The 14230-nt window shown below is 34.5% G+C and overlaps 2 protein-coding genes across 4 annotated transcripts in view; one reads left to right on the top strand and one right to left on the bottom strand.

Annotated features, from left to right (window-relative positions):
• Positions 1-7482, bottom strand: part of LOC119581621 (ubiquitin-like modifier-activating enzyme 1) — a 38887-nt gene extending 31405 nt beyond the window's left edge. For 2 of the 3 annotated variants that reach the window (XM_037929751.1, XM_037929758.1), the window contains exon 1: positions 7143-7482. Coding sequence is in view for 1 of the 3 variants with exons in the window: in XM_037929758.1 (XP_037785686.1) it covers positions 7143-7220 (78 nt within the window). In the remaining 2 variants the exon portion in view is untranslated. The remainder of the gene's footprint in view (positions 1-7142) is intronic. The other variant, XM_037929773.1, reaches the window with a different exon arrangement.
• Positions 7483-7818: 336 nt separating this feature from the next.
• Positions 7819-14230, top strand: part of LOC119581656 (dymeclin-like) — a gene marked incomplete at its 3' end in the record, with an annotated part of 6972 nt that continues 560 nt past the window's right edge. The window contains 3 exon segments of the mRNA XM_037929784.1: positions 7819-7884; positions 10223-10440; positions 13864-14010. Coding sequence (XP_037785712.1) covers positions 10301-10440; positions 13864-14010 — 287 coding nt within the window.

Raw genomic sequence — 14230 nt, 5'->3', positions numbered from 1 at the left:
ATACATAAAATAATACATATATTATATACATACATAATATATATAATATATATATATACATATATATATATATACATACTATTATATATACATACATATATATATATACATAATACATATACATATGTATATATATATATGTATATATATATACATATACATATATATATATACATATATGTATATATATATATATGTATATATATATATATGTATATATATATATATACATATACATATATATATATACATATATATACATATATATATATACATACATATATACATATATATATACATACATACATACATATATACATCGGGTGGCCGATGACTTAGCAAGACAGATTATGAACACTGCATTGGTGGATGGGAGAGGATTACAACCTTTTATATTAGCCATGTCACCCTCATTTTAGACCACATTTCTTGTGAAGGAATCAGATAAATGGCCTTGGATCATCAGGCATTCCATGTTTGATATGGGGTCATCATCATAAAAAATAAAAAAATAAATAAATAGATAATAATATTATTATTAATATTTCTAATAATTATAATCAATGTTATTTCTAATAACTATAATGTTATTTCTAATAATCATAATTAATATGACTATTATAATGAATATTACTTATAATAATTATAACAACAATAATAATGCTAATTATAATAACAATAACAATGTTAATTATAATAATAACAATAACAATGTTAATTATAATAATAATAATAATATTAATTATAATAACACTAATAATATTAATTATAATAATAATGTTAATTACAATAACACTAATAATATTAATTACAACAACAACAATAATAATAATATTAATTACAACAACAACAATAATAATAATATTAATTACAACAACAACAATAATAATAATATTAATTACAACGACAATAATCATATTAATTACAATAACAATAATAACAACATTATTATTATTATTATTAATAGCATTATCATTATGATTATTATTAATAGTATTATTATTATTAATATTAATATTATTAATATTATTATTAATATTATTATTAATATTACTATTAATAATAATATTATTAATATTATTATCAATATTATTAATATTATTATTAATATTATTAATATTATAATTAAATATATTAACTATTCAATAGATAATAATAATAATATTTTAATAGTAATAATAATGATAATGATACACAATGATAATATAAATGATAAGAAATGATAATAAGATAATAATAATGATAATAATGATAATGATAATAATAATGATAATATAATATATATACATATATATACATATATATATATATATACATATATATACATATATATATACATACATACATACATATATACATCGGGTGGCCGATGACTTAGCAAGACAGATTATGAACACTGCATTGGTGGATGGGAGAGGATTACAACCTTTTATATTAGCCATGTCACCCTCATTTTAGACCACATTTCTTGTGAAGGAATCAGATAAATGGCCTTGGATCATCAGGCATTCCATGTTTGATATGGGGTCATCATCATCATAAAAAATAAAAAAATAAATAAATAGATAATAATAATATTATTATTAATATTTCTAATAATTATAATCAATGTTAATTATAATAAAATAATAATTAATTATAATAACAATAATAATTTAATATAATAATAACAAATAAGTATTATTATAAAATATAAGTTAATTATATAAAATGTTAATTACAATAACACTAAAATATTAATTAAACAAACATAATAATAATATTAATTACAATAATAATAATAATAATAATTACAACAACAATAATAATAATATTAATTACAACGACAATAATCATATTAATTACAAAACAATAATAATAAATTAATTCACCAATATTATTAATAGCATTATCATTAGATTATATTATAGTATTATTATTAATAATATTAATATTAATAAATATAATATTATATTATTCATATTAATAATATTATTATTATTCATATTAATATATAATAATAATATTATTATTATTAATATTAATATTATTAATATTATTATTAATATTATTATTAATATTACTATTAATAATAATATTATTAATATCATTATCAATATTATTAATATTATTATCAATATTATTAATATTACTATTAATATTATTAATATTAATAATAATAATAATAATATTTTTAATAGTAATAATAATGATAATGATAATAATGATAATGATTATAATGATAATGATAATAATGATAATAAAAAAAAATATATATATATACATATATATATATATCATTATTATTATTGTTATTTATAATAACAATAATAATAATAATTATTATAATAATAACCATTATAATAATAATTATAATAATAATAACTATAATAATAATTATAATAATAATTAAGGGTAGACTGCTTCTTTCTTCTTTTGCTTTTAAAATAGTTGAATTCTGAGTTTGTCTATAGGATGTAGTTGACAGTTTCTCTATGATACCTAAGAATGCTAAGTAAAACTGTAATTCTGATTTTATTTTATTTTATTTATTTATTTATTTTTTTTTTGCTAAGGACAAACATGCTAGAAGGACTGCTGCTGTTGCTTTTATTGCTGCTGCTAAATTTATTATTATTATTATTATTAGTTTTTATTTTAGGTGGTTATGAGACACTTAACAAGGGTGCTATCACATGAGTTTTGAGCTTCTAGTCTGTTTCAACCAATAATGATTCAGAAAAAACACAATCTAGCCTATGAACTGTGGGTTTTTGTTACGTACATTGTAGTTTTTTTTTGTGAATTTTGCTGCAGACAGATGGTTCTATAAGTGTATAGACACCAACAAACCAATGTGTAATTCTAGAGGAATTTCTTTTTTTTCTCCCTTCACCCAAGCCCCTACAATCTTGGGATTTTTTTTCTTTTTTCTTTTTTTTTTGGGGGGGGAGGGTGGAGGAGAGCACACAGGTTCCTTATACAGATTTTTAAATTATGAAGAAAATCTTTAGGTAAGGAGGAGCCAAAATGACCAAAAAATGTTCAAAATACCCCTTATGATCACCTTGTTTCCCTAGCCAGGGGCTCTGCCCCCAGACATCTCTACAACTGCAGTGACCCCCTTCTGACCACCATATTTTCATAGCCAGAGTGGTCATTCTTTAAAATAATTCAACCAAAAATAAGAATAAATGAATACCTAATTTTAAAAAGTTGGATGGAGCTCTGCTACCATATGAAGAAAATACACATACTGTTTAACCCATTGCCAACGGGTGGCATGTACGCACATGCCATGGCATGGCGGGACCATCTGCCGGGGGCACGTACGCACATGCCATAGAGTATGTATGGACATGCCACGAGTTTTTTTTTGTTACAATCACGGCAAAAGATTATTTTTCTGCCAGTGAAAATGTGATTAAGTCGGTTTTAACACTTTCTCATTTTTACCATGCAACAAACAAAAAGCAACAAACCGACGATTTCAACTCCATGATGCCACACACTGCTTATTTTATTTGGACTATAGACCGAATAATGATCAACTATGGAGTCTATATAAAAATACCCTTCAGTCTCAATTTATCAGGAAGTTAGTTTGGCAAGTAGAGACTTTAAAAAATAATGAAAACTGAAAATACAACATATCTTCGTAGTATTACGAAGAAACAGCATTGGATGCTGGTATCTGGCATGAGTGGTCACGCATGCTAGGGCGACGATATAAGCCCCCGGCAGTGAGGCCCCGGCCTCTATGAATGCTACCCGTCAGATATGGGTTAATGTCAAATATGCTTGCATTTGGGCACTCTAAGTTTTTAAAATGAGTCCATGGTGCTATGCCAATTCAATGTATTTCCATTTTATCCCCATATTCTTTTAGGTGATAGATCATACCAGCGACAAAATGCTTCATCTGGTTCATTATAGTCTCCACACAAGTTTGAATACCACACCAATCACGGTGACTTGTCTTCTTTATCAAATAGCATTAGTGAATCATGCATAATTGTGCCTTACAGTGACATCACACCAAATTATAATGAGTGTAAAATGTGAACAGATAACATAGGAATTAGTTAATTTAATGAACTATAATGGTATTTTATATAATTTTGAGACAGTATGATAAAAGTATGTGAAGATACACCAATATGTATATTAACAATAGATAGTACCACTCATAGTACTACTTTACACAATGTTATATTTGAGTTATAGTCTGTTTACAATGACACTAGATAAGCAAAGAAAGGAATTTATTCTCCGAGTGACAAATTAACCCTTTGCCAAAGGGTGGCATGTACGCACATGCCATGGCATGGCGGGACAATCTGCCGGGGGTTTGTATGGACATGCCATGGTGTATGTATGGACATGCCATGGTGTATATATATGGATGTGCCATGATTTTTTTTTTTACAATCACGGCAAAAGATTATTTTTCTGTCACTGAAAGTGTGATTAAGTCATTTTTAACACTTTCTCATTTATACTTTGCAAAAGAAAAATCAACAAACCAACGATTTCAACTCCATGATGCCGCACACTGCTTATTTTATTCAGACTATAGACCGAATAATGATCAACTATGGAGTCTATATAACAAAAAAAATACCCTTCAGTCTCGATTTATCAGGAAATATGGCAAGTAGAGACTTTAGAAAATAATGAAAACTGAAAATACAACATATCCTCGTAGTATTATGAAGAAACGGCATGGGATGTTGGCATTTGGCATGAGTGGTCGCGCATGCTAGGGCAACGATATAAGCCCCCGGCAGTGAGGCCCAGGCCACTATGAATCATCATCATTATGGGAACATTTTATATGATTTTACCATTTCCATCATTATCAAATACAGCAAATAATGACTCCATTCTTTATCATAACACTGCATGCTGGATTAAGCCCCGGCTCCTTTTTCTTGTACTCTAATTCATTTTCCTCCCCCCCTATCCTTCCCCTATCCCTCATTCTTCCTTCCGACTCTTCTTTCCAAACTTTCGTCTTTTGTTTTATCATCAGGGAAAGTATTTTGGTTATGATATGAGAATTCAACCTTGTTTGGCTTTCCTTAAAGTAAACAAAGCAATGTAATCAAGTAAAGCCCTGATCCAGAGACTTCCGATATGTTACTTAGGGCCTAACTTTATTTTGTGTATATAGATTGGATACCCTTTATAACGAGCAGTATTGTTTTACATGTTCTTAAACATTATCAAACTGGCACTAACATCATGATGACTAATTATAATCAAGTACTCAACTGTAAAACATATATATCTAAATTAAAAAGCCCTCTCCCGGCTGTTTAGTACAAGGGCCAAAAAATAACAAATAAACATTCTGACAATGCTGCTTTGACTGGATTTCTGTTGCAGGTTTAAAAGTCCAATTTTGCTAAATTATAGATGAAGATTTGTTAGTCTATACCAGAGGTCTGCAGTGCACACACAGGTATCACATGAAGATCAGTGGTCAACACTTTTCGGTGTTGTAATTTACCCAAACATTGGTAATTTTTTGGTTTCACACAGCCTTCCAACCTTGCAATTATTATTCCTTGTTTCAATTATCCACATAGGAACTTGTATGAATCTGTTATATCACGCAAACTTTATAAATGAGTTTCGGTAACTTAACGAAGTGACCAACCCCTCTAATGGTAGGTCATTATAACTCCAGCCACTTCTGGGAGATCCACAAGCATCACTGTATGAACAAAAAACCCTTCCTAATCTGGGGCTTCAATCAGACCTCCACTCTGATTGCCATATTTCCCTATTGGAGGCTCTGTAACTGGACCCCCACCCAATTGCTGCAGCCATACTGTATATGCAGCATTTGTCTCAAGCTATTTTCTTCATTTCTTAAGTTATCCTTGACTGTGCATATTATTTCAAGCATTAGCGAGTATTTTTTCCCTTTCTTTATGATACTGTCATGACATTTTCCTAGACATTTCTGCCTTTTGTACTATGTGGCTGTGAGAAACAAATTACACCCACTTTTTAACTAGTGTGTATGTTAGAGTAGGTGAGCAGAGGCATCGTTGTACTTCCAACCTACCAAAAATTCTGTGGGGGACACAAGCATAGCCTTTTAATTTGATACTTTAATAGTTACTGTTAACTTATGGGCAACTTCAAAATTTCAGTGTGTATGTGCATTGGATTTCACATTTAAACCCCTGACAGACCTTATAAAGAAAATGTTTTTATTTTTATTTATTTTTTCTATTTGTTAATATAACTTTAATAAAATATAATAGGGGTTAACATTACAGAGAGTGACACAGAAATGGGGGGAAATGGACAGTGCCATCTTATAGAGCATAAGAAACGGTAAAACAACATGGGTACAGCTGCTGGAGCTTCATATTTACAGCGAAATGACAAAAATATCCACTGAATTTCACAACACTGAGATGAGGTCCACATGTTGCATTTCCTATAATGCCACTTTCTATAAGTTGGGACAAAGTGCTTATAAAGGGGGGGATACAAGGGGGGTTGTCCTCCCCTGTCTACGGAATAAATATTAGGTAGGAAAGGTGATACCCAAAAATGGGTTTGGGATTTTGTCTCTGGTGGGTGCTTTGCTCTCATTAACAAACATCATAATAGGATACGAATTTCAAGAAAATAGTAATTTCTACCGTCTCCACTGCACACAAATTATGCAGCCAACCATTCAAATACACACTAATTACTCCTTTGCCTAAACATAATACACACTAATTACACACTACCATATACAAATTACAATTAAAAACTAATGGCCCCCCCCGGACTCCAGCACCCAAAACATCGAGCAAAATCCCAGCCTCGCGGCGTGGCTGCGAGCAACGCCTTGCAACAGCATGCCCTTCCTGCTGCGTCCCGCCTTCAAACACCATCTAATTTTCTCTTCTAATATGGCTACAGACTTCATCTATGCCATTGAACAACGAGAGGTAAAGGCTATGAATCACGCCCACGTCAAAAACCTCCAACCCAAACCGCTGAAAGAGGGCGAAACCCCCGAAATGGGACCCACGCTCTTTGTGAGGGAGGGAGGAACCTCATGCCTCCCCGCAGCAAACACCCGGATTTCCAAACATCTTTTACTTCCTGTCTCATATTCCTTATTTACCGTTGATTTTTAGGCTTACCGTGCTTCCGTTGACAGCTGGCTCTAGTCTTGGACGTTTACACGGAGGCTGTGAATTGGCAGCCTGCAATTCTGACATTTATCCAGCGAGATTCACACACACATCAATGAACAACCTTACTCTCTTTCCTTCCTTCCACCCTTTTTAGCTCTCTTTTATCCAATTTCCTCTCTCCTTCTTCCTCTTTCTCTCTTCCTCTCCTCATAGAGAAACTCTGTGCCAGAATCCACTCGCGATCCACTTCAGTCCAGTATATCCGGAGAAAAAAGGGGAAAAAGGAAGGGAGAAGAAGCCTTTGTCCTCCACGCCACAGAGAGCCGGTGAAGCAGCCTTGCTTGGACAACTTCGGCTTTTTACCTTTTAAACTCCATTTAGATTAAATTAGGGGAAGTATTCAAAATTATTGAGGAAAATCGGTAGGTTCCATGGCATTTTTTCCCTTACTTGCAAGTGTCATTAATTTTCCGAGGATTTTTTTATTTTTTATTTTTTTTTCGGTACGTATCAAAAAGAAACCGGATGTGGCATTTCGGGAGAGGGAAGTAAAAGTAAAAAAAACATAGCAAACAATCCGTCTTAATTTTAGTTGTATATATAAACCCAAAAGAAAGTTCATATATCTAAGAATGCAGTTTTATATTAATAATCTTTAATAGCCTGTCGACTGATGACGTCACAAGCAGTCGACGTGTTTACAATGGATCTGTGAGGGCAAGTAGAATACCCGTCTCTCTTATTTCTTGTAATTATTTTCGTTTCCAAGCGTTTCGTGGGCTTCCATGTTACAAATAGACAGGGGACGGGATCCTTTGTTTGAGAGGAAGAGGGTTTCCTTAACTTTTTAAAAATTATCTATGACGTTCCTATTGTAGTCGTGGAGGAGGACAGGCAGCTTGACGTTGACGTTTTCCTGGGAGGTGGGAAGGACAATGTGGCTTGTTTATTGGTTGAACTGGTGTCGTGATCCTAAGTCGTTGTTTGAGCATGTTGAAAAAGTGTAGATAGACGCAATTATCAAACTCCTGAGAATCTACATTAATATTTCGAAAGGGGAGAGAGTGGAATATTGGTATAGTTTCCCTAAATGACCTTCCACCACAAAATGAGAATAAGAATGTCATTTGATCTGTACTTAACGATGAATTTTATCTTTGTTAGTTGCATTACTTGCTAACAAACCAATTATAATGAATATCTAATCATGCTCATTATGTTCTGGGAAAATGTATTGAAATTTTGGAACCCAGTAACAGAAGCTTGCAGTGGTATGGATGCCAGATGTTGCTTTGAAATTTTTACCTCTAAAACTTATAGAACTCCTGTAGACCTCCCTGGCATTTAAGGTGGAGGAGAGTCAATAGCATAATGCTAAAGGCAAGGAGAATGCAACAATGCCACCTCCATTGGGATGTTGTTTATAATATTTTATTCAGAAATCGATTAGTCACTAAGAAATAGATTAATTTTTGCCATAGATATAGCGACTTGCTTCATACATGAAGTTTGCTTATAGGGGTGGGTTAACTTTGAAAAGTGAGGGTTACTTGAGATTTTTAGGAGCAGCCTGTTTTTTTATTGCAAAACAACAAACAATGTACAAGAAAAAACATGGCTACTAGTCATGAAGTGATCCAAAATCCAGCATGTTGAATAGATAGACATCAATAATATATCTTTGAGGTGGCAGTCATAGCTAGAAGCAAAGATGAGATTATGGGCACTTCATTTTAGAGAAGATTTGATTCTTCTACTACTGATTCTGCATTTACTTCTACTATTACTACTATTTTTGCATTAGAAAATTGCAAGAGGAGGACAAGGTAAAGTGAGGAGGTATGGTACTTTGCCTCCATTTCATTATTGCACTGCAGCTTCATCATCACTATCTACAATGGATAAACGTGTTATCCAAACAGAAGACAAAGAGGGGGTGAATAGCTAGTAGCCTGACTCTCATCAAATAGATGGCATATTCCTTCCACAGAGGAGTGATGCCACCAAAGCAAGAATCCTGGTCCATGACAGCTGATCCTCTCAAAGCACAGGTTAACCTTGAAAACAGTGATCATAGTAAGCATGTTTATCATGAGAATGTCTTTGCCTTGCAGCATTGTCTGGCAGGAGGAAAGATTGTGTCACAATGTGAGGGGAAGTACCAAGGTTGGGGTTTATGGCTAGATTGCAGAGTTAATGCCAAGCAAGATGATAGGCTGCCATTTGCCTGCCTCTGAATTAAAGTATTGGTTGACTGTAGGTATACAGTACAGTACACCACCAAAAAGTACAGTACACTGCCAAACAACAAAAAGGTTTTGACCAAATTAAATATAGAGTAAGCACTCATTATACTATCTAGATTTGGATTGTTTCTGATAATTGAAGAAAATGTTAATCTTTACGGTATGGATGTGCTAAGCTAGGGTAAATTGATGATATTCTTTTAGACAACATAAAAATTGCAGTCATCAGTACAAGGAATAATCTGCAGACACAAACAATAATGCCACAAATATAGGAAAAAGATTGCCAAAAACACTGCCCACACTGTCCATTCAATTGCTCTTGAGTTTCAACTGTATCTTGTCTGAAGTAAAGACATGGGAGGGTGCTAGGGCCCAATACCCCCCACCAGCCCTCCCCTTGGGCTATACACTTAGGGCATACCCCGTTAAGACAACTTAGATTGCTGAATAAACTTTGTGACTTGAGGTTGATGAGTTCATCCTTACTGTAAAGAATTACTGAATAAAGAAATATATGTATCAAATACAGATCTCTTGAATTAAGTAAATGATAGTAAAATATTAGAATCATAAAAGTAGATAGGAGATAACAGAATTCATTGCAATAAATGTGTAATAGATACAAAAGAGACTGAGTACCTCAAAAAAGCAAAAGATGTAATTGTGATGCATTTTGATTTTACATCTTCATTAATATCACATGTAATTCTAAAAAAAGTTATGAAAGTTTAAGTGTCAGTTTCACATCCCTTCCTTTGTGGAGTTATTCTTTCTCATTCATAACATTCTCCCTAATCCACTGACCTCCTATTATTCATCAGTTGTTTTCTATTCCAGATCTGATTATAATGCACAGATAAAGAGACCAGATCCTCATTAGTTACAAGCAGGACAGACAGACAAAAGCTAGTAACAATGGGGGCAGGCAGCAGCAGCATAAGTGACCTGTCTAGTAACAAGTACCTGAAGCGTTTTGTTAGTCCAGAGATCATCACATCAAATGACCCGTTTTGGAACCAGCTCCTGTCTTTCACATTCTCCATACCAAATACAAGGTATAGTATGATAGTGCATGTTAAATATATTTTTAAAATTCTATATAACTCATTTTACCTCCTTTCTCTCAATACCAGTGCCCCTCTCTCTCTCTCTCTCTCTCTCTCTCTCTCTCTCTCTCTCTCTCTCTCTCTCTCTCTCTCTCTCTTCTCTTTCTCTCTCCTCTCTTTACTCTTTCTCTTTCTCTTTCTCACGTCTTTTCTCTCTCTCTCTCCTCTCTCTCTCTCTCCTCTCTTCTCTTTCTCTCTCTCTCTCCTCTCCCTCTCCCTCTCTTTCTCTCTCTCTCTCTCTCTCTCTCTTTCTCTCTCTCTCCTCTCTCTCCCTCTCTCTCTCTCTCTCTCATCTCTCCTCTCTCTCTCTCCTTCATCTCTCTCTCTCTCTCTCTCTCTCTCTCTCTCTCTCTCTCTTCTCTCTCTCTCTCTCTCTCTCTCTCTCTTCTCTTTCTCACTCTTTTCTCTTTCTCACTCTTTCTCTTACTCTCTCCTTCTCTTTCTCTCTCCTTCTCTTTCTCTCTCTTTCTCTTTCTCTCTCTTTCTCTTTCTCTCTTTCTCTTTCTATGTCTATTTATCTCTCTCTCTCTCTCTCTCTCCCTCCCTCCCTCCCTCCCTCCTCCCTGCCGTCCCTCCTCCCTCCCTCCCTCCCTCCCTCCCTCCCTCCCTCCCTCCCTCCCTCTCTCTCTCTCTCTCTCTCTCTCTCTCTCTCTCTCTGACAAATCCACAAAGCCTGATGGAGTACATCTCACCCTATAATAAGAGTGATATGTTACCACTGGGTCTAGGGATGAGCCTGAGCTGTGTGACAATATAAAGATGATTTCTGAGACCATGCACCACCAACATGTTATCATAGGTTGCATGATTGCCATATTGGTTTTAGTCACCAGTTATCACCAGACTTTCACACTTCTTTTGCATCAACAGATCATCTAAATTGTCTGTGAGAAACTGTATTAATTAAGTGGCTTGAGCTGGTGGGCAGTAGGAACCACAGCAGAGTATCCCTTTTCTTGTCCATCTATCAGTTTCCACAAGATAATTTCCATTTCCTCTGTAAGAGTAACATAAAAAATATGAACATATAAGGTTAATTTGTGAGAGAATACCACTCCACCTCTTAGAGTTGATTGATCTTTCTGATAGCAAGACGAGTAACCTGGGATCCTGGCATAGTTCATTGGCACAAACAATGTCTGCCTTACTTTTGAGAACAAATTGGTTGGTCAGTTCTTCCACGTAGGCAGATACTATTCTCATTTCATCAGAGAACTGTTTGTGGGTAAGACAGCTGTTGGCATAGTGGTTATGTGGATTTTGGTAATGTTGGTAAGATAGCAGATATAGCAGTGTGGTGTGGCACTGGGATGTATTGCTGAGAAAAGGAGGGATGCTGCTACTGAATACTCTGAAGTGGTGGAGGATTCATCTGACCATTGTCTGATAGCTTCAGATTTTGCTCTCTCTGATCAGCCAGCTACTCTTGGCAGTGTTGTGCAGTGTGGAGTGACCTTTGCTACCACACTGATCATGAGTGTGTCCCTGGCATTGACACAGTAAACACTTATTGATATATATGGTTCTCCTTCTGTGGGTATTTTCCACCTGTACTTTGTGCAGGGAAGTTTGATGTGCCCTCTCACCCAAGTTGCTTAAAGGTTTGTCTTGCTTTAGTTGACAAGGATTTTGATATATCTGCCCACCAAATGTAAGCATCTTCACTGCTCTCCACCTGTTTCTCCCAGTCTGTCTTGGTATAATGAGCTGTACATTAATGGAATGCTGCTGAACTTCCTCAGTACTTCTCAGAGTGACCACAAGAGTGTTGATTATGGCAAGTTCTTCTACCAGTTCACTATGTTGCTCTGAAAGACTGTCAACAATGTTTTTAAATATGTTCAACTTTTTCTTTCTTTCTTTCTTTCTTTTTGAATCAAACTTTATGCCACAGGTTCCTTACCAAAGTTTCAAATTAATGTTAGATAGGCTTGTGAAATCATCCTCATCCTCTTTACAAGGAGGGATAGGGGCCCACAGTTATTGCTCTTCATAAGTAAATTCCACACAGGTCTCGTACCTGTATTTTGCAGCTCCTACAAGGCATCTGGCGTGACGTATATTCTAGCAGTTGTCCACAGAACACTTTTTATCTGTATTATGGCTTTCTTGCCACAGACCTTATACCAGAGTGTTGGTCTGTAGCCAGGACTGGACCATCTTCTTGTAATACGAATAAATCAGTAATGATCTTTAAAATGAGATAGCAGTGGCTAAGCATGGGCATTGAAAAAAGGCTGGTGAAAGATTCAATGTGGGCATTGTCCAGGGCAGGTGGGTGAAATGGCATGGATGATACTTAACCCATTGCCGATGGGTGGCATGTATGTACATGCCATGGCATGGCGGGACCATCTGCCGGGGGCACATATGCACATGCCATAGAGTATGTATGGACATGCCATGAGTTTTTTTTTGTTACAATCACGGCAAAAGATTATTTTTTTGCCAGTGAAAGTGTGATTAAGTCGGTTTTAACACTTTCTCATTTTTACCATGCAACAAAAAAAAAAATGCAACAAACCGATAATTTCAACTCCATGATGCCAATAATGAAAACTGAAAATACAACATATCTTTGTAGTATTACGAAGAAATGGCATGGGATGCTGGTATTTGGCATGAGTGGTCGCACATGCTAGGGCGACGATATAAGCCCCCGGCAGCGAGGCCCGGGCCAGTATGAATACTACCCATCAGATTAGGGTTAAGTTCTTCTCAGATGAGGGCAAGGGGGGAATATCTGTTATGCAAAGGGAGGTCAGATGGCTTCAGTTTACCAAGGATTGTGTCCTCATTTCACTTCCTCTGAAAACTGAGTTAGACCAAGTAAGAGAAGGGGAGAGGGAACTGAAAAAAGAAAGATGTAAGTGCAGCAATTACAAGATGGCAGTGGAAATAGTTCTTGACAAGTGTTCACTGATTAGATAGTTTGCTTCTTACAGAAAGTCATACTGTAATTTGGGGACTGGGAAGAGATGTGATTGACAGTCAATGATGATAGATAGTTGGTTGGCCAGTCTAACAAAATATCAAATAACAGATATTCTGCTGCTGTTGCAGAATTTGCACATTGATGATATGGGTCACTATGCATTCATACTGGATTATTAGTGATCTTGTAGTTAAAGAGCATCTGTAACACAAGATAATTGAGCTTTGGTAGGGGCTCTGTCACCTATGACTGTTGTGTGACTCTGCATCTCTCTCTCTCTGATCCTGCCTCTCTCTGTCTTACTATATGTCTCTCTCTGATCCTACCTCACTCTATCTCTGCATCTGCATCTCTCTCTCATTTTCACCCAATCACTCATTATGAATACAAAACAAATTGAAGTTCAAGCATTGTAGATCTTTTCCCGAAATTTGCAGTTCAGACTACCGACTGTTGGAGGAGTCGATTGCCTCACTCTACCCAGAGCTACTGAACAACAACAAAACGAGTGGGAATGTGGCCTCCCTGATACGTGTCTTCCTCTCTAGAGCCACAGAATTGAAAGCATCGGCTCAGTGTGATGAGTAAGTACCTGTCATGAACTGGAATTCTCTCTCTCTCTCTCTCTCTCTCTCATATATATATATATATATATATATATATATATATATATATATATATATTATATATTATATATATTATATGTATATATTATATATATATATATGTTATATATATATAATGTTATATATATGTATATATAGTATATATATGTATATATATATATATTATATATATATATAT

Source organism: Penaeus monodon, chromosome 2 (genome assembly GCF_015228065.2).
Source record: "Penaeus monodon isolate SGIC_2016 chromosome 2, NSTDA_Pmon_1, whole genome shotgun sequence".
Lineage (NCBI taxonomy): Eukaryota > Metazoa > Arthropoda > Malacostraca > Decapoda > Penaeidae > Penaeus > Penaeus monodon.
The sequence above is the reverse complement of the archived record's forward strand: the minus strand, read 5'-3'. Positions and strand labels throughout refer to the sequence as shown.